The sequence below is a fragment of the Oncorhynchus masou genome, chromosome 28 (genome assembly GCF_036934945.1).
Source record: "Oncorhynchus masou masou isolate Uvic2021 chromosome 28, UVic_Omas_1.1, whole genome shotgun sequence".
NCBI classification, from domain to species: domain Eukaryota; kingdom Metazoa; phylum Chordata; class Actinopteri; order Salmoniformes; family Salmonidae; genus Oncorhynchus; species Oncorhynchus masou.
The window spans coordinates 48,004,285-48,024,225 of NC_088239.1; the positions used below are offsets into that span (position 1 = coordinate 48,004,285).

A 19,941-nucleotide genomic window follows, 5' to 3' on the forward strand; every position below is an offset into this window, starting at 1 on the left:
CAAATGCTTCAACGGAAGCAAACGAAACGAAACTGAGATAAAAAATACCTGAATTTGTCCAATAGAAATGTACATTTGCAACTGTTGAACTAATGATTACTGTCTGGATCAGCTAGATGCAGGCAAGAGTGTGCAAGGTGGTATTGAATGTGTCACTGTCTGTCACCTTAGGTACTCAAAATCCTCTATGTTGTAAACTTACATTCATAGGCTAGGTTGTAGAAACCTCATGATGGGCACAGGGGAAATTCGAGTATCATGTAGTATACTAAACCTGTTGATGTTGCATTGAGCTGGGTTAATGGAATATGAATGACAGTCATCCAATATGCTGTAATAGAAATAAGGCCATGCTCATAAAAATTTTTTTTTATCCTCCCTCATCTGAAATGGCACCAACCGCCACTGGTTGGGTGGGGATGATGAAAGACTAGAGAGAATAGAAGAAGAGAAGAGAGGAGGAAGCTACTAGATTGAGATGCAGCCCAGGGGCAGTCTCTTTGCAGCCCAAGCCCCGTTTTAATACACGCACTCACGCACGCGTACATCCTCCCTTCCTCCACTGTCCTCCGTGTCTAGGAGCGCCGTTAAACCGAAAGCCTCTCGCCCATGGCACGCGACTGATGGGATTCTGGCATGCTTGATCTGTTCCCATCATTATAGTTCGTGTTATTTTGTTGATGACAGCGGATCGATCGGTTTGATTGGCAGGTAAAATCGGATTATTTGATTTCATTTTATTATTAGGCACGTTTATAAAAACATTGCATTTGAAAATCAACTAGGGCTATTGGCCCGAGGGCGTCCGGGAAGGATAAATAATGACCTATATCATATTATTACAGGGGCTGATAAGCACATTTCATGTAAATAATTCAAGCATATTGTTTTGCTACGGGCAGCTCTTTGTCTCATTCACCCTCGTGCGCATTTATCGACGGAAAGCCGTATGACGTGATTATTATAGTCTTATTGGATAGAGAGCCTATAATATGATAGGCTTACATGATATGTTACTAATAGGCTGCTATAACCTAAATGAGCCTATGTTCATCTGGTGCGTTGAACATGCTTATCTATTTTGAGGCTATATTGTTATACATCTTTATCATAGCAAATATGACTCCTTGAAAGCGACTCCAAACTGTATCTTTAATCAGACAAGGGCACCAGCCAGCCCACTCCGTGATGTTGTATGCTGCGCATGTTTACGCGGCCCCTCTATTGCGAGCCCTACGCGTTCAAACCAGGCCAGCCATCTGACTGTGCTTAATTAGACCTTGATTGCTTATTTCACTTTTGTTTATGATCTATTTCACCTGCTTTGGCAATGTAAATATATTGTTCCCATGCCAATAAAGCCCATGGAATTGAGACAGAGAGAGAAAGAAAGAGAGAGAGGAGAAAGTGTGTGTTTTTTGGGGGGCAGTGGCCATGCAGGATGTGGTTCTAAAGGAAATTCCTCTGTGAGCAGGGTTGGGAACTTGAGTCTGTCCTCAAGGGCACTGTCCACAAACAAACAACCCTTAACCCCCCCAACCCGTAAGCACTTACGTAGATCTGAACAGATTGGATAGGTATAAGCAATGCCTATAAGAGGGCAAGGTGGAGCTATTAACTCTTATATTACCCTATAGACTAGACCCCATCTATATTTTACTGTGGCGTCTGCGGCCTGCCTGCTCACTATAGATCTCCTAAGCCGGATCCACTCTCAGAGCAACAGATCCCAGGCCAGATCCCAATAGATCAATATTAATCTGCTAACACAGTTTGCAGAGAGCTCAGAGCTGCCCCACACTGCTGTCTACACACTGTACCAATGTGTGTGTGTGTGCATCTGTGTGTTTGTGTGAGAAAGGCGGAAGGAGGGACTGGGAGAGAAAGAGGGGGAGACAGAAAGGGAGAGGGACATAGAAAGCCAGAGGGAGAGAGAAAGCAGAGGAGAGGAGGCCTCTCCAAAGTGATGATCCCCAGTGTGGGGAGTGTAACCGTGGTGATGGCTGGCTGGGCGTCGGCCTGACTGGCAGGACTGATAAACAGTTCAGTTAGAGAGAGAGCGGGAGGAGGCAGGAGAGGGGGAGGGGGAAGGATGGAGGTGGGTGCCTGAATCTTTAAGGAATGGTTTAAAAAAATCTGACAAACATGTGCACTTCAGAGAGAAGGTGAGGCCAACCAGAACCTAGCCAGGGAGAGGGCAAATGGAGAGAAAGGGGAGTAAAGAGATCGATGGGAAAGGAGGGTAAGAGGATGAATAGATCCTTCAGCAGAGGAATTCATCCCTCTACCCCCAATCTCCTCCTTCACTCGCTCTCCCTCTCTCTATTAACATTTCTCTCTTTCTTTAACCCCTAGAGCCAATGTCCGATCCACAGTGCAAATCTAATTAGCAAAATACAAAAGTCCCCATCAAAATCCGTTGGTTTAAATTAGAGATATCTATTTTGTTACATTAGATGCATCAATCCACCGTATCCGCCGATGTCGCCCTTCCGTATCTGCGGCGAAAGGTGGCAGAGCTACAGCAGTGGTTTTCAGACCACGAGACATCCTGAAAATTGGTCTTCTCACGAAAACGTCTGTAGCGGCCTAACGGTTTGGCCTACAAAATATTATGACCCCGTCTAATGGAGTCTCTCACGAAGAAGTACACGTTGGTTGTTTTGCTCTAGGACAAACACAAGCCTCACACGCCTCATCTGAAGATACCCCGGTACAAGTTGAAAAAATGAATGGAATATATATGGAAGTAGTTTATTGTTTAGAATAAAGGGTTAAAAAGGTGTAAAAAAAAACAAGTTGTTTCCTGATCTTTCTTTTTTCTCTCAGATATAGGACAGACACTTCACAACAAACTTCCTTTACATTTTTTTCTAGACTATCTGTTGTTCCATGTAGTGAATCTGTTATTCAAACGGTTTCGGTGGGCTAATAGCAGTAAGGCCAAATTCAACGTTTCATCAAATATTTTTTGTATATATTTTTTTCATACATTAAGGTGTCTTAAAATAAAAAATCACATAGCTAAATGATCCTTGGTATGACCATCTTAAAATAATTCCATATGTTAACTTAGCATGCCAAGGGAGTCATCGTGCACAAACAAAAATTGACAGAGCAAAATATTTGTATAAAATAATTGATCTTTCGTCGCTATGTGTTTCATAATTTTACTTCAATTCGCAGGAGGCTGAATGTATCTCATCATAGAAAGCATCTGAGCGAGCGAAACATCGCTGTCTCTGTATGTGTAGGCGATTCTATCTGAGTATGACATTGTTGCTGTCAGTAGCATTGAATGCAAGGGAAGTCAGCGGGCATTAGGCCTCCCTTAGTAAAAAAAGTATAAAATAACAGCCAATCAGCGTTGAGCTAAACTGATTGAGCTCAACTGTGAATGGTCATGGCGCACCAAAAAAAAGTGTCAAGGGAAGCCATTTTGGATTTGGCGTCACTCCAATCACATTACATCAAGAGCAATACGTCATTGACAGAAACAACTTGAATTGTTGCATCTCATTGTGCTTTGTGGACAGAAGTTGTTCTCCTGTTTTGTGATGAAACAAAGGTGTGGTTGAATTTATTCCACGGTGTCTTCTTATTGTCTCGGCCTTAGGCCTATGTATCATGGTCGATAGGCATATGAACTAACAGGTTATAGAGCAAACAACGCAATTATCACAACACATAGGTTGTAATATGGCTTTTTGTTTTCTGGCTAGACTTCCCCAGTGATTTTACCCACACACCGCCACTGAAGAGAATCTTTGTTTTCATCACATACAGCCAGAGGGTGCGTGTGTCACACTATGTCGAGTGACTATTGAGGGCAGTGGTTTTGGGCTGTATGTGTGTGAGACAGTGTGAGTGGGATGTTGTTGTGAGGAGCTTGTGAATGCAGTTCACAGTGGCAACAATATCCTCCATCAGAAAGAAGGGCTTTATGAATCTTGATCCTTATCTACATGACTGAGTTGTTCCGCTCCTCCTAACCTCCCTCTATTTTCTCTCTCAAAGCCATCTGGTTTAAACCACAGGAGAGATTTTCACCATCATGCAGAAGGTAACACACACACACACACATACGTCTTCCTCTGTGTAGGTGGAGGGAAGGGTTAGGTATGATTTATAATGTCTGTGTGTAGGTGGAGGGACGGCCAGCCCCGGGCAGCATATCCTCCTCCTTGCGGGGTCCAAGTGCTCCTGGCTCACCCAGCATCATAGTAAGAGAGAGACACACACACACACACACACACACACACACACACACACACACACACACACACACACACACACACACACACACACACACACACACACACACACACACACACACACACACACACACACACACACACACACACACACACACACACACACACACACACACACACACACACACACACACACATAGCACCAACACACACTTTCTTGCTCTTCCTCCAGGCCCGTGTGAATGACGAAGTGGTGGAGTACAGGGATCTTGCTGCTCTGCCCAGAGATAAAAGTATTCTACAGGTAGGGTCTGTGTGTGTGTGCATGGTGTCTGTGGGGGGAATGTGTGTGTGTGCATGGTTTCTGTGGGGGGTATGTGTGTGTGTGTGTGTGCATGGTTTCTGTGGGGGGTCTGTGTGTGCATGGTTTTGTGGGGGGTATGTGTGTGTGGTTTATTGGTGCATGTGTACATGCGTGTTTGTGATTCAATGCTGTCTGTGCTATTCTGGAGGTGGAGAGACCAGATTTGATGACCTACCAACCCCACCTCACCTTCTCACCGCTAGACGCGCCGCGTACGCCCCGTAGAGAGGTACACACACACTTCGTGTTAGAGTAAGTAACTCATAACGGCTGTATAAAAAGGGGGGAGAGTGGGATGTGACTGTGTTCTCCTCTTCCTTCTCCAGAGATCCCTCTCTCCTTCCTCCATCTCTCCTCCTCCCTCTCCTGAGGTAAGACACTTCTGTGACCCTCCCTCCCTCTCCTTCTCTCCCCTTCTTCTCTCCCCCTTTCTTCCTCCCTTTATTTCTCTGTGTTGGGTGGGTCTTTCTTTTAATCCAGTTACCCAGCAGTAGTAACTCTCTCTCTCTTTCCGTATCTCTTTCTCTCTCTCTCTCTTCTCTCTCTCAGCTGAAGGAGTATAGAGAGGGGGGAGGGTCTCCAGGAGGCTCCACATTGCAGCTCCGAAAGACAGCCACCCCTGTACAGCAACACTTCCACACGCCAGGTACAAACAAACAACACACACACTTGCACACACAAACAAACACACACACACATCTACTTTTCTAATTCTGTGTTTTATTTTAGATAATGGTGCCAACATCTACAAGAAGCTGCCAAATTTTAAACAGGGTACAGTATATTTGTTTGAGCTTGTGTGTGTCTGATAATTCTAAGAGTGTGTGTGTGTGTGTCTTTGCGTGTCTGATTCTTTCTCTGCCTGTCTGTAGAGGTCAGCAAGCAGCACGTGATGGCCAGCATCATCCAGTCGTCTATGTTCCCAGCAGCTCAGAAACCAGACCCCAACCTGCCCTCAAAGATAGAGACAGAGTACTGGCCTTGTCCTCCTTCACTAGCTACTATGGGTAACACACACACACACGCACACGCACGCGTGATTGGAGAGGTACTGGTAGTGTGTGGTCTAATCTCTCCTGTTGTTGCCACAGAGATCGAGTGGAGGAGGAAGAAGGAGGAAGAGGAAGAGGGGAAGGATGAATTTGAAGACCTGACTGATGACGCCAAGACACTGCAGGAGCAGGAGCTCCACAAGGTAACCCATCCCACGGAGACCGTCTTATAAGTGCTTTCATAACGCCTTTTCAGCTATGTATAATGCATTATAATGCAAAACATATTATCATAGGAAGTGTAACCGTCTTCACTAGTCAATATGTATTGATTGATGGTGTGTATGTCTGCGTGTGTGTGTGTGTGCGTGTGCGTGCGTGTGTGTGACGTGGGTGTGCCAGATCAAGTCTAACCTGGGCAGGCTGATCTTGAAGGAGGAGAAGGAGGAGAAGGAGAAGGCTCTACTTGGCATTGGACGCAGGAAGACTCAGTCACTGCCAGATAGAACGCACATGCACACCAGTAAGTTACAGTCCAGTGTGTGTGTGCGTGTGTAAGAACCTGATTCTGATTGGTTGCTCTGATTACTACAGGTTCCTCCTTGAAGTCCTCCTCCCGCACAGGTCTGACCAGGGTGAGTGTGTGTGTGTGTGCGTGCGTTGCAGTAGGTGTATGTGTGTGTGTTTGTGGTTGATAACTTACGCGTGTTACCTCTATGCAGATGCAGTCAGCAGAGTTCGCTATAGAGGGGGATCAGGGCAGAGCAGGTAGGCTATTAGCATGTGTTACAAAAGCACTTGTGGTAGTGAAGTTGGGCCCACACAAGCAAGTTCACCAATATATATATATATTTAAGTCTATATTTATGTATGAATATAACTATTTCACTCTCCTTTTTCTTGTCCCTCCCTGTCGTGTTGTGCAACTGAAGAGGTAAGAGGTTAGGCTGAGATTCATTTTGATATGCGCTAGATCTGCGTAATAACATGCTTGACCTTTAAAGGCAATTTCTAATTGAACCGATGTCTTCATTGTCTACAAGCACGATCCGATTGAATCCCGGACGTGTTTTCAAAGCGACTCTTCCCTCTGCTCAAGTCATGTCTATCTACCTATAGTGCATTTTGGATTTCACTAACTGTGTGTGTGTGTGTGTGTGTGTGTGTGTGTGTGTGTGTGTGTGTGTGTGTGTGTGTGTGTGTGTGTGTGTGTGTGTGTGTGTGTGTGTGTGTGTGTGTGTGTGTGTGTGTGTGTGTGTGTGTGTGTGTGTGTGTGTGTGTGTGTGTGTGTGTGTGTGTGTGTGTGTGTGTGTGTGTGTGTGTGTGTGTAGAATGGAGAGGCACCGCGGGAAAGGATGGACAGAGGAAACTCACTGCCAAGTATGCTGGAACAGACGGTGAGCACTAGCACCCACTATGCACACAGACAAAACCCCACTAAAATCACAGTGAAATTTCTTTAAGATACTAAATTCTTTTCCATAAAAAAAAAAAGACCCAGCCAACACTGTGTTTTCTCCTCAGATCTACCCATATGAAATGCTCATAGTCACCCATAGAGGACGCTGCAAGCTTCCGCCGGGCGTGGACCGTACCAGGCTGGAGGTTTGTGTGTGCATGTACAGTTGAAGTCGGAAGTTTACATACAATTAGGTTGGAGTCATTAAAACTAGTTTTTCAACCCCTCCACAAATTCCTTGTTAACAAACTATAGTTTTGGCAAGTCGGTTAGGATATCTACTTTGTGCATGACACAAGTAATTTTTCCAACAATTGTTTACAGACAGATTATTTACATTTAACATTTACATTTAAGTCATTTAGCAGACGCTCTTATCCAGAGCGACTTACAAATTGGTGAATTCACCTTCTGACATCCAGTGGAACAGCCACTTTACAATAGTGCATCTAAATCATTTAGGGGGGGTGAGAAGGATTACTTTATCCTATCCTAGGTATTCCTTGAAGAGGTGGGGTTTCAGGTGTCTCCGGAAGGTGGTGATTTCACTTATAATTCACTGTATCACAATTCCAGTGGGTCAGACGTTTACATACACTAAGTTAACATGGCTTTAGAAGCTTCTGATAGGCTAATTTACATCATTTGAGTCAATTGGAGGTATACCTGTGGATGTATTTCAAGGCCTACCTTCAAACTCAGTACCTCGTTGCTTGACATCATGGGAAAATCAAAAGAAATCAGCCAAGACCTCAGCAAAAAATTGTAGACCTCCACAAGTCTGGTTCATCCTTGGGGGGCAATTTCCAAACGCCTGAAGGTACCACGTTCATCTGTACAAACAATAGTACGCAAGTATAAACACCATGTGACCACGCAGCTGTCATACCACTCAGGAAGTAGACACGTTCTGTCTCCTAGGGATGAACGTACTTTGGTGCGAAAAGTGCAAATCAATCCCAGAACAACAGCAAAGGACCTTGTGAAGATGCTGGAGGAAACAGGTACAAAAATATCTATATCCACAGTAAAACGAGTCCTATATCGACATAATCTGAAAGGCCGCTCAGCAAGGAAGAAGCCACTGCTCCAAAACTGCCATAAAAAAGCCAGACTACAGTTTGCAACTGCACATGGGGACAAAGATCGTACTTTTTGGAGAAATGTCCTCTGCTCTGATGAAACAAAATAGAACTGTTTGGCCATAATGACCATCGTTATGTTTGGTGGAAAAGGGGGAGGCTTGCAAGCCGAAGAATACCAACCCAACTATGAAGAGCAGGGGTGGCAGCATCATGTTGTGTGGGTGCTTTGCTGCAGGAGGGACTGCTGCACTTCGCAAAATAGATGGCATCATGAGGGAGGAAAATGATGTGGATATATTGAAGCAACATCTTAAGACATCAGTCAGGAAGTTAAAGCTTGGTCACAAATGGGTCTTCCAAATTGGCAATGACCACCAGCATACTTCCAAAGTTGTGGCAAAATGGCAACAAAGTCAAGGTATTGGAGTGGCCATCACAAAGCCCTGACCTCAATCCTATAAAAGATTTGTGGGCAGAACTGAAAAAGCGTGTGTGAACAAGGAGGCCAACAAACCTGACTCAATTACACCAGCTCTGTCAGGAGGAATGGGCCAGAATTCACCCAACTGATTTAAATCATTCTCTCTACTATTATTCTGACATTTCACATTCTTAAAATAAAGTGGTGATCCTAACTGACCCAAGACAGGGAATTCTTACTAGCATTTAATGTCAGGAATTGTCAAAAACTGAGTTTAAATGTATTTGGCTTAGGTGTATGTAAACTTCTGACTTCAACTGTATGTATGTCATATGTGTGTTACTACTGAAATGTGTTAGTTTGTGTGTGTGTGTTACTAAGTGTTTGTGTGTTCTCTCCTCAGAGACACCTTTCTCCTGAGGACTTTGAGCGTCTGTTCGGAATGCCCATTGCTGAGTTCGACCGCCTGTCGCTATGGAAACGAAATAATCTGAAGAAAAACGTTCAACTTTTCTAGCAGGAAGTGACCTTATCCGTCAGACAGGAAACAGGAACCGCTGCACTGCCTAACGAAGAATACCACACAACACCAAACTATCACTCCCTAACTATCCATATCACATACTAACTTATCCTATATCATATCGTACACATATTCTTCTATCTGTATGTTCCTTAGTTTCCTTTAGTCACCACTAGCTTTACTATAGAGCATCAGTATAGAGACAAGCCTGACCCTAACCAACCCTATCATTTGCAATGAGAATCTCCTAGTATCTACTGCCTTCCTACCCCCATACACAGACGCAACCGCCTACACACACACAATACAAATTATGGCTTTTAATACACTCAGAAACTGGAAATATTATTTTCATGATAAATCCATGTACATTATCAGAGATCTTGTAAATGTGGTTAATGATTGATCGATTGGGATCTTTGTCTTCTGTAACGTATTAGTTCTTAATTCATGTTAATGTGTTACCCAAGATTGAGGTTGACCAAGAGAGATTATATCTCTTCGTCTCGCAAAACAGTAGAGCAATCTTTTTTCCATGTGGAACATCAGAAATGACAAACATTCCAATCCCACATCGAACCAAGGACCAGACCCATAACCCCTACCTCCCAACCCTACAGTGTATATGCCGAGTTTAGAAAATGAATAAAATATGAATAAAATAAAGCTGTGTTTTTTTTTTAATTTGTAGAATGCGAAATGTATAAAAGAAACTTGTTTTCAACAAATTTTACAAGTTAACAAAATTGTTCCTTTTCAGTTTTTATTGAATGGAGTGATACATCTACAGAAATCAGAGGCCTCGCAGTACAAGTACTTGACAAAAAAAAACATTTTTTTTATTCAGCTATTAAGAAAAACCTTGATTAAACAATCTCTGTACATTCTGTGAGATATGTTGAGGAGCTGGAACAGAAGTCAGAAACAAAATGAGGCCCCGGCCCCCCTCTCCCACCCCCTTACATACAGTACACCTCCACAAAACCATTCTCTATTAACGCCCCCCTCCCCCACAACCAAAAACCCACACTGCAAACAGCCACTCGTCTCACCGACTCACCTCCACTTAGTCATCATCCACCTACTCCCATCCTCTCCACACACAAAACTTTCACTCATACATCTTGCTCTCTCTCTCTCACACACACACACAATCTTCAACTCCTCCACTGGTAACCATCTGACATCTTCGCAAAGAGACAACTCTCATCTTTACTTCAACCCCCCTGGCTGATCTAGGTATAACGCCTAATTCTACTTTTCGTAAAAATAAAAAAAATAATAAAAACAAAGTCAAAATCACATTGAGAGAAGGGAACATTTATAATGTACATATATAATATAAATGTCAATACTCTGTCACACTATCATTGGCATAAGAAAGGATGGATTTAATGCAATGGAGGTTCCAATCGATTATTCTTTTTTACTCAAGTGCTCTTGCTTGCTCTTTTTGGGTGGGACACAAACAGACACGGCAAATGTACTTTAAACTTTATCTTAGGCACCATAGCGTAGGTACTTCATATTTTAGGTACCATAGCTGAGATACTTTATATCTTAGATGAGTAAAGACCTTTATATGAGTTACAGCACAGGTCTTCCTTTGCCAAGCACACAAAGTAGTAACAGATAAAAATGTGTTCTGAATATTATCCCAAATATCAACTCAAAATTACAAAATGGATTTGCCTTTTATTTAATACGGCAGTGAAGCCCCAGCCTAGGGCCAGTCTACATAGAAATGTACATTGTATATTGAATCGTTATGTATCATTTATAGAAATGTACACTGTAGATTTAAATCATCATGTGTCATTTGTTCAGATCCATTTTTAAACTGATGACATTAGATTCATTCTAGATGAAATAAATAAACATGATGTTGGACTGATTCTCTGGAGGCCAAGTAAGAAAGACCCATCCTACTGCCCCTCACAGAGAGAAGAGAGGGAGAGAAGGAGAGGAAGAGAGGGAGAAAAGAGAGGAGAGAAAGAAGAGGAGACGAAGAGGAGAAGAAGAGGGAACGGGAGACAGTGAAAAAAGAGAGGACAGCAGAGAGGGAGAAAGGCACAAGAGAAAAAGGGAGAAGAGGGAAAAACAGAGGGAGAGAGTGAGGGAGGTGGGCCAGGTGTCTAGGCCTGTGTGTTGGTCCCGTTCTTGTCGGGTGGGGCGCTGGCTGTAAGGTTGTTGGAAGGGGGAGGAGCATCTTGGCGGGGGGGCATCCTCTCATTGACCCTGTCCAGACCTCGGGCCTCCTCAAAGGACTGGATCTTATGCTGCGGGTTGAACCCTTGGATGGCTGGTGGAGAGATGTAGAGTTTAGCATCAGTGCAGGAACCCAACACACACCACAGTTGCAGGGTATAAAGAGGGTAAGGGGGATACAACTCTAGGTTGGGATGATGCTGGGTAAGGGAGGTATATGGGTAAAGAGAAAGGATAAGGTACTAGGTAGTGGTCATATGTATAGTCTAATATGGTAATGTTAGGTTGCTAATACATGGTAAAGTAGTATAGTCTAATATGGTAATATTTAGTCGCTAATACATGGTAAAGTAGTTTAATATGGTAATGTTTAGTAACTAATACATGGTAAACTAGTCTAATATGGTCATGTTTAGTCTCTAATACATGGTAAACTAGTTTAATATGGTAATGTTTAGTTGCTAATACATGGTAAAGTAGTATAGTCTAATATGGTAATGTTTAGTCGCCAAAACATGGCAAACTAGTCTAACGTGGTAATGTTTAGTCGCTAATACATGGTAAACTAGTATAGTCTAATAGGGTAATGTTTAGTCACTAATACATGATAAACTAGTATAGTCTAATATGGTAATGTTTAGTCGCTAATACATGGTAAAGCAGTTTAATATGGTAGTCACTAATACATGGTAAAGTAGTTTAATATGGTAATGTTTAGTTGCTAATACATGGTAAACTAGTTTAATATGGTAATGTAGTCACTAATACATGGTAAAGTAGTTTAATATGGTAATGTTTAGTCTCTAATACATGGTAAAGCAGTTTAATATGGTAGTTGCTAATACATGGTAAACTAGTTTAATATGGTACTGTTTAGTCGCTAATACATGGTAAACTAGTTTAATATGGTAATGTTTAGTCACTAATACATGGTAAAGTAGTCTGATATTTTATTCAAATGGCACTCCCCAATCTGAGCTCTTTGTTGCAGGTGCATGGTAACATGAGAAAAAAGAAGAAACCTGCACACTGCTCTTGTTAGTATCACTGTGATACTAGAAAGAGCAGTGTGTGGGTTTCTTCTTTTTTTCTCAGACGAGAGAGGTTTAGTTGTTAGATTTGGTGGTTAGAGGTAAGACACTTACTTCAAGAACATCAAGGCAGCATGGGCAAACAAACGAGAGAGAGATTGAGACCAGGTGGAAGAGAAAAAGAGGGAGTGCAGGGTAGAGAAAGAAGGAGTGGAGGGGAGCAAACTGGCATAAACTGTCTGATACTTTAAGGTCAATAGCCTGATATTTTGTGTTGCTAGTTAAGCTAACAAAAAAAAATGAGAAACACTGTTTACATGGTGGTTATGTAGATCAATACTGACTAATGGGCAACATTTTGTCCACAAAACTGCAATTAACCCCGTTAAAAAAAATACCTTAAACCCCCTAAGGTTGATGTCCGCGCCCCCGGGGAAATCAAATGAGCATAATAAATAAGCTAGAGACGTTTTTTTTTTTTTTTTTTTTTAAATGGATGCAACTCAATCCACCGCATCTGCCTATGTCGCACTTCCGCATCGGAGGTGAAAGGTGATAGCGCAAGAGCAGTGTTTGTCAGACCATGAGACATCCCGAAAATTGGTCTTCTCAAAAAATCCTCTGTAGCGTCCGAATGGCCTACAAACTATTATGGAAAGATGACTCTCACAATGGCGTTCTCCATTTTGCTCTACGACCTCCACAAGTGTCAGACTCGGCTGAAGTTGGTACAGCTGATCTGCCAACTTCTGTCTGTAAGGTCCGAACCGTTTGGTCGACAAACTAATATGACCCCTCTGTGCAAAGATGACTCTCACAAACATGTACATGTCGGTTGTTTTGCCCGGGGATGCCCACTGGCCTCACAAGATTCGTCTGTAGGTCCCCGGTATCAGTTGACAAAAATGAATGGAAGTGCAGTATATATAGAGACTATTTAATGCCAAAAATATAGGGTTAAATACATGTAAACATAAAAAAAAAAAATTAAAAACACTTCCTGATCTTTCTAATATCGCTCCGATATAGGAGAGACACTTCAAAACAAACTTCCTTTTGATATTTTTTTTGGAACCATCTGTTATTCACTGTTTTTGTATAGGCTAATAGCAGTAAGGCCCAAAATAATAATTAATCAAAAAATGTTTTACATATTTTTGGGGGTTACTTCAAGGGGTCTTAATTTCAAATCACATAACCAATTCCATATATCTTAGTAGACCCCCCCTTAGTCTCTGATGGGTTGAAGGTAGAGTTGGTAATATGTACATAAACAACAATAAGCTCAAACTTTGAAGAGGGAGGAGTGGAGAGAGAGAAAAAGAGAGAGAAAGGGAGATGACAAATGACTTGCGTACCTCGTGCCTCTTCTGCCTCTACGGTAGCTGTGTAAGCGTGAGTAGTAGAGCCATGCCCAAAACATACAGAGAGAGAGTGTTAACATTACCAACAGAACCAGATCAGTGAGTAATCAATGCATTCAGAGAGTGTTAAACATCATATATAGTCAGTGAATTATGTTTTCAATGCATTCAGTGTTAAACAATCTATAGTGAGTTACACTACATGGCCAAAAGTATGTGGACACACCTTCAAATGAGTAGATTCGGCTATTTCAGGCACACCCCTTGCTGACAGGTGTATAAAATCGAGCACACAGCTATGCAGTCCCCATAGACAAACATTGGCAGTAGAATGGCCCGTACTGAAGAGCTTAGTGACTTTCAACATGGCACCGTCATAGGATGCGATGTTTCTAACAAGTCAGTTTGTCAAATTTCTGCCCTGGTCAACTGTAAGTGCTGTTATTGTGAAGTGGAAACGTCTAGGAGCAACAACGGCTCAGACGCAAAGTGGTAGGTGACACAAACGCACAGAATGGGACCACCGAGTGCTGAAGCGTGTAAAAATGGTCTTGTCCTCGGTTGAAACACACTACCAAGTTCCAAACGGCCTCTGGAAGCAACATCAGCACAACAACTGTTCGTCCGGAGCTTCATGAAATGGGTTCCTTGGCCGAGCAACTGCACACAAGCCTAAGATCACCATGCACAATGCCAAGTATCGGCTGGAGTGGTGTAAACCGTGCCGCCATTGGACTCTTGAGCAGTGAAACCCGTTTTCTGGAGTGATGAATCACGCTTCACCATCTGGAAGTCCGATGGACGAATCTGGATTTAGCGGATGCCAGGAGAACGCTACCTGCCCCAATACATAGTGCCAACTGTAAAGTTTGGTGGAGGAGGAATAATAGTCTGGGGCTGTTTTTCATGGTTTGGGCTAGGCCCCTTCCAGTGACAGGAAATCTCAACGCTACAGCATATGACATTCTATACGATTCAGTGCTTCCAACTTTGTGGAAACAGTTTGTGGAAGGCCCTTTCCTGTTCAGCGTGACAATGCCCCCGGGCACAAAGCGAGGTCCATACAGAAATGGTCTGTCGAGATTGGTGTGGAAGAACTTGACTGGGCTGCACAGAGCCCCGACCTCAACCCCATCAAACACCTTTTTTGATGATTTGGAACACCAACAGCGAGCCAACCCTAATCGCCCAATCAGTGTCCGACCTCACTAAGGCTTGTGGCTGAATGGAAGAAAGTCCCTGCAGCAATGTTCCAACATCTAGTGGAAAGCCTTCCCAGAAGAGTGGAGGCTGTTATAGCAGCAAAAGGGGACCAACTCCATATTAATGCCCATGATTATGGAATGAGATGTTCGATGAGCAGGTGTCCACATACTGGCCATGCAGTGTATGTTATCAATGCATTTAGAGAGTGTCAAACATCTATAGTCAGTGACTTGTTATCAATCCAGTCAGTCAGTCAATGATCATTCAACCACATCCCCAACCTACCGACTGCCCTCTCCCCTCTCAACCCCGACACAGGAGTACTAGGATTTACAGTGACATTCACACATACACCCAGTCACAGTGGTTAGTGCAGAAAGAGTGCAGGAATGTTTTTGGTTTAAGAGCTTGATCGAGGTTGAAATATATTTTTGTCGGTTAAAGGAGAATGTGGATTAGGGATTGGTGTGTGTGAGTGAGAGGTAGTGTGCATTCTGGGAGAGAGAGGGAGTGAGTGATTTAGTAGTGTGGGTGTATGAGTGTGTGAGTCAGAGAGAACGAGAGGGGGGGTGATGAAGATTTTGTCTGTTGGTGGGTTTGAGTGCAGGCAAAAGAGAAAGCATGATGCCATAGTAATTCAGGTTAGAGTGTAGGTGTATGTTTGTGTGTAGGTTTAGGTGTGCATACGTACCGCTCTCCAGGGTCTGCCGTCCTCCAGACAGAACTCCTACAGGCAAGGCCCCAGTCGGGGTCAGCCCCTTCAGCTGTAACACACTCTCATTCTCCTCTCTGTCAACACACACAAATTCCATTTTCAATTCAAACGCATGGTTGTTACAAGGGAGGCACCATAGAAAGATTGGATTGAAAGCTGAACCTAACCAAGGCCAGATATAATCTGTTGGCAGGTCTTTCATCAATACGGTCTGTAATGGTGTGCCCCAGGGCTCTGTACTTGGTTCTCTCTTATTCACTATTTATATAAATAATTAAGGCAAAAATGTGCAACTTCACTTTAATACTGATGATACTGTTATTTATTGTTGTGCCTCGTCTCTCACAAAAGCTTTCCAGAACATGCAAACTGCTTTTTATACGGTTCAAACATATCTTGTGTCAATTGAAGCTCATCCTCAATACTGACAAAACTAAACTAATGGTGTTTTCTAAAGCAAGAAATAAATCTCTGAACCTTTCACCCATTACTACCTGTCAGGGCAAGGAGATTGAGACTGTAACCTTATATAAATAAATATCTTGGAATTTTAATTGATATAACGGCCTCTTTTAAAATTGAAGTTTTTATTTTAGGAATAAGGCCCGTTTTTCTTTTGAAGCCAGGGGGCTAGTATCAGCTACATTCATGCCTTTACTAGACTATGGCGATATTTTATATATGAATGCTACCGCTCAGTGTTTGGGATCAATTGACACCCTTTATCATGGCACTTTGAGATTTATTTTAAACTGAAAAACCCTTAAGCACCACTGCACCAGGGTTGGCTGGCCTTCTCTAGTCACTCGTAGGCTGTCACTGGTATACTTTTATTTACAAAGCCATTTTGGGTTTACTACCTTTTTATTTGGGCATTTTTATTGTTCAGAAATGTGGTGGGTACTCTCTTCATTCGCTGGACTTTATCCTGCTAACTGTTCCAAGTGTCCGAACTGAATTTAGTAAAACGGCTTTTATGTACTCTGCGCCATCGTCTTGGAACACCCTAGAAAATACTTTTAAACTGGAAGAACTTGTCCCAATTAGTATTTTTAAATCACTAATGAATGATCTTGAGACGGATTCCCTGACCTGTCAATGTTTTTAATTTGCCGTTTTATGATTTTGTTATACTCTTGTGAATTCTATGGTTGTTACTAGATTACTTGTAGTGTTTCATGTTGTCTGTCTGTAATTGTGTAATGACTTGGTGCTGCCTATCTTGGCCCGGAAGCTCTTGAAAAAGAGATTTCAAATCTCAATGAGCCCTTCCTGGTTCAATAAAATGGAAAAATAAAATTAAAAAAAACCTTTACAGAGGTTGATTACGTCATCAATAAAACCATATAGAGACAAACACACTTACCGGAGTACAGAAAAGACGCGGGCCATCTTCCCGATCGCTCTGATCTTATTCCTGATCACCTCCTTCCTCACAGCAGAAGTTCCAGCTGAGAGAGACAGAGAGCGGAATGGGGAGAAAGAGAGGGGGGGTAAGGGACTGGTGAAACTAAAATTACCCATCACTACACACACTGGAAGTGTTCAAGAGCATCAAAACTCATGGGTAAATTGTGATCTATAAATATTATTGAATAGTTATTCATGACGCTAGATCAGTAGATCAGTCCGTCTCGACTCTCCTTTAAAGTCGAACAAACACGCACACAGCTCAGCTGATACTCAGCTGGCATGTGGCATCAATAGAAGCTTTGATAAGGTATTGTGCAACAACAGGTATTGAAGACTGAAGTGTGATTTGGCCACGTTTTTTATTTATTTTTTATTTTACCTTCATTTAAATAGGCAAGTCAGTTAAGAACAAATTCTTACTTTCAATGATAGGAACAGTGGGTTAACTGTTCAGGGGCAGAACGACAGATTTGTACCTTGTCAGCTCGGGGATTTGAACTTGCAACCTTCCGGCTACTAGCCCAACGCTCTAACCACTAGGCTACCCTGCCGCCCCAGGTTGTAGTTTGACTTGGATTCCATTTTTATGTTTTGTCACTGGCCTTCACACAATACCCCATAATGTCAAGGTAGAATTGTTTTTCAAAATTGCTAAAATGTCTTGAGTCAATAAGTATTCAATCCCTTTGTTGTGGAAAGCCTAAATAAGTTCAGGAATACAAAATGTGATTAAAAAGTTACGTAATATGTTACATGGACACACTCTGTGTGCAATAATAGTGTTTAACATGATTTTTTAATTACTACCTCATCTCTGTACCCCACACATAGAATTATCTGTAAGGTCCCTCAATCGAGCAGTGAATTTCAAACACAGATTCAACCACAAAGACCAGGGAGGTTTGCCAATGCCTTGCAAAGAAGGGCACCTATTCGTAGATGGGTAAAAATAAGAAAAAGTAGACAGTGAATATCACTTTGAGCATGGTGAAGTTATTACACTTTGGATCAATACACCTACAGTTGAAGTCGGAAGTTTACATCCACTTAGGTTGGAGTCATTAAAACTTGTTTTTCAACCACTCCACAAATTTCTTGTTAACAAACTGTAGTTTTGGCAAGTCGGTTAGGACATCTACTTTGTGCATGACAAGAATTTTTCCAACAATTTTTTACAGAAAGATTATTTCACTTATAATTCACTGTATCACAATTTCAGTGGGTCAGAAGTTTACATACATCAAGTTACATCAAGTTGACTGACTTTAAACAGCTTGGAAAAATCAAGAAAACTATGTCATGGCTTTAGAAGCTTCTGATAGGCTAATTGGAAATCATTTGAGTCAATTGGAGGTGTACCTGTGGATGTACCTTCAAACTCAGTGCCTCTTTGCTTGACATCATGGGAAAATCAGAAGAAATCAGCCAAGAACTCTGCATTTTAATTATTTTTTTTAGACCTCCACAAGTCTGGTTCATCCTTGGGAGCAATTTCCAAATGCCTGAAGGTACCACGTCCATCTGTACAAACAATAGTACGCAAGTATAAACACCATGGACCACGCAGCCATCATATTGCTCAGGAAGGAGATGGGTTCTGTCTCCTAGAGATTAATGTACTTTGGTGCGAAAAGTACAAATCAATCCCAGAACAGCAGGAAAAGGACCTTGTGAAGATGCTGGAGGAAACAGGTACAAAAGTATCTAAATCCACAGTAAAACATGTCCTATATTGATATAACCTGAAAGGCCGCTCAGCAAGGAAGAAGCCACTGCTCCAAAACTGCCATCAAAAAGCCAGACTACGGTTTGCAACTGCATATGGGCACAAAGATCGTACTTCTTGGAGAAATGTCTTCTGGTCTGATGAAACAAATATGGAACTACTTGGCCATAATGACCATCGTTTGTTTGGACAAAAAAGGGGGAGGCTTGCAAGCCAAAGAACACCATCCCAACCGTGAAGCACAGGGGTGGCAGCATCATGTTGTGGGGGTGCTTTTTGGCAGGAGGGACTGGTCCACTTCACAAAATAGATGGCTTCATCAGGAAGGAAAATTATGTGGATATATTGAAGCAACATCTCAAGACATCAGTCAGGAAGTTAAAGCTTGGTCGCAAACGGGTCTTCCAAATGGACAATGACCCCAAGCATACATCCAAATTTGTTGCAAAATGGCTTAAGGGCAACAAAGTCAAGGTATTGGAGTGGCCATCACAAAGCCCTGGCCTCAATCCTATAGAAAATTTGTGGGCAGAACTGAAAAAGCGTGTGCGAGCAAGGAGGCCTAAAAACCTGACTCAGTTACACCAGCTCTGTCAGGAGGAATGGGCCAAAATTTACCCAACTTATTGTGGGAAGCTTATGGAAGTCTACCCAAAACGTTTGACCCAAGTTAAGCAATTTAAAAGGCAATGGTACCAAATACTAATTAAATGTGTTAACCTCTGACCCACTGGGAATGTGATGAAAGAAATAAAAGCTGAAATAAATCATTCTCAACTATTATTCTGACATGTCACATTCTTAAAATAGTGTGGTGATCCAAACTGACCTAAGACAGGGAATTTTTACAAGGATTAAATGTCAGGAATGGTCAAAAACGGAGCTTAAATGTATTTAGTTAAGGTGTATGTAAACTTCCGACTTCAACTGTAGTCACTACAAAGATACAGGCGCCCTTCCTAACTCTGTTGCCGGAGAGGAAGGAATCTGCTCAGGGATTTCACCATGAGGCCAATAGTGAATTTAAAACAGTTTACTGGCTGTGATAGGAGAAAACAGAGGATGGATCAACAACATAGTAGTTACAACACTAACCTAATTGACAGTCAAAAAAAGGAAAGGAAAGTGTGCAACATCGTTTACAACAAGGCACTAAAGTAATACTGCAAAAAAATGTGTCAAAGCATTAGACTTTTTGTCCTGAATACAAAGTGTAATTT

At 42.2% G+C, this 19,941-nt stretch overlaps 2 protein-coding genes across 4 annotated transcripts in view; one reads left to right on the forward strand and one right to left on the reverse strand.

The window, feature by feature from the left end:
* The first annotated feature begins 538 nt into the window (after window positions 1-538).
* On the forward strand, window positions 539-9,724 carry LOC135517744 (dematin-like). Its single transcript, XM_064942317.1, has 16 exons — window positions 539-711; window positions 4,018-4,063; window positions 4,146-4,223; window positions 4,447-4,518; window positions 4,727-4,807; window positions 4,905-4,949; window positions 5,128-5,224; window positions 5,308-5,352; window positions 5,451-5,585; window positions 5,670-5,773; window positions 5,973-6,093; window positions 6,165-6,205; window positions 6,293-6,338; window positions 6,900-6,967; window positions 7,095-7,175; window positions 8,939-9,724. Exons 2-16 carry the CDS (start codon window positions 4,055-4,057, stop codon window positions 9,050-9,052), a joined length of 1,137 nt encoding a protein of 378 aa, XP_064798389.1. The 5' UTR covers window positions 539-711; window positions 4,018-4,054; the 3' UTR covers window positions 9,053-9,724.
* A 94-nt stretch (window positions 9,725-9,818) lies between these two features.
* LOC135517743 (serine/threonine-protein phosphatase 2B catalytic subunit gamma isoform-like) overlaps window positions 9,819-19,941 on the reverse strand; it is a 31,775-nt gene continuing 21,652 nt past the window's right edge. Inside the window, exons 10-13 of one of the 3 annotated variants that reach the window (XM_064942315.1) lie at window positions 16,949-17,033; window positions 15,559-15,656; window positions 13,656-13,682; window positions 9,819-11,351 (exon numbers count right to left, since the gene is read on the reverse strand). In XM_064942315.1, the coding sequence (XP_064798387.1) occupies window positions 11,194-11,351; window positions 13,656-13,682; window positions 15,559-15,656; window positions 16,949-17,033 (368 nt within the window). In that variant the 3' untranslated portion in view covers window positions 9,819-11,193. Of the gene's footprint in view, window positions 11,361-13,655; window positions 13,683-15,558; window positions 15,657-16,948; window positions 17,034-19,941 lie in introns of all 3 variants that reach the window. The other 2 variants (XM_064942314.1, XM_064942316.1) reach the window with 2 other exon arrangements.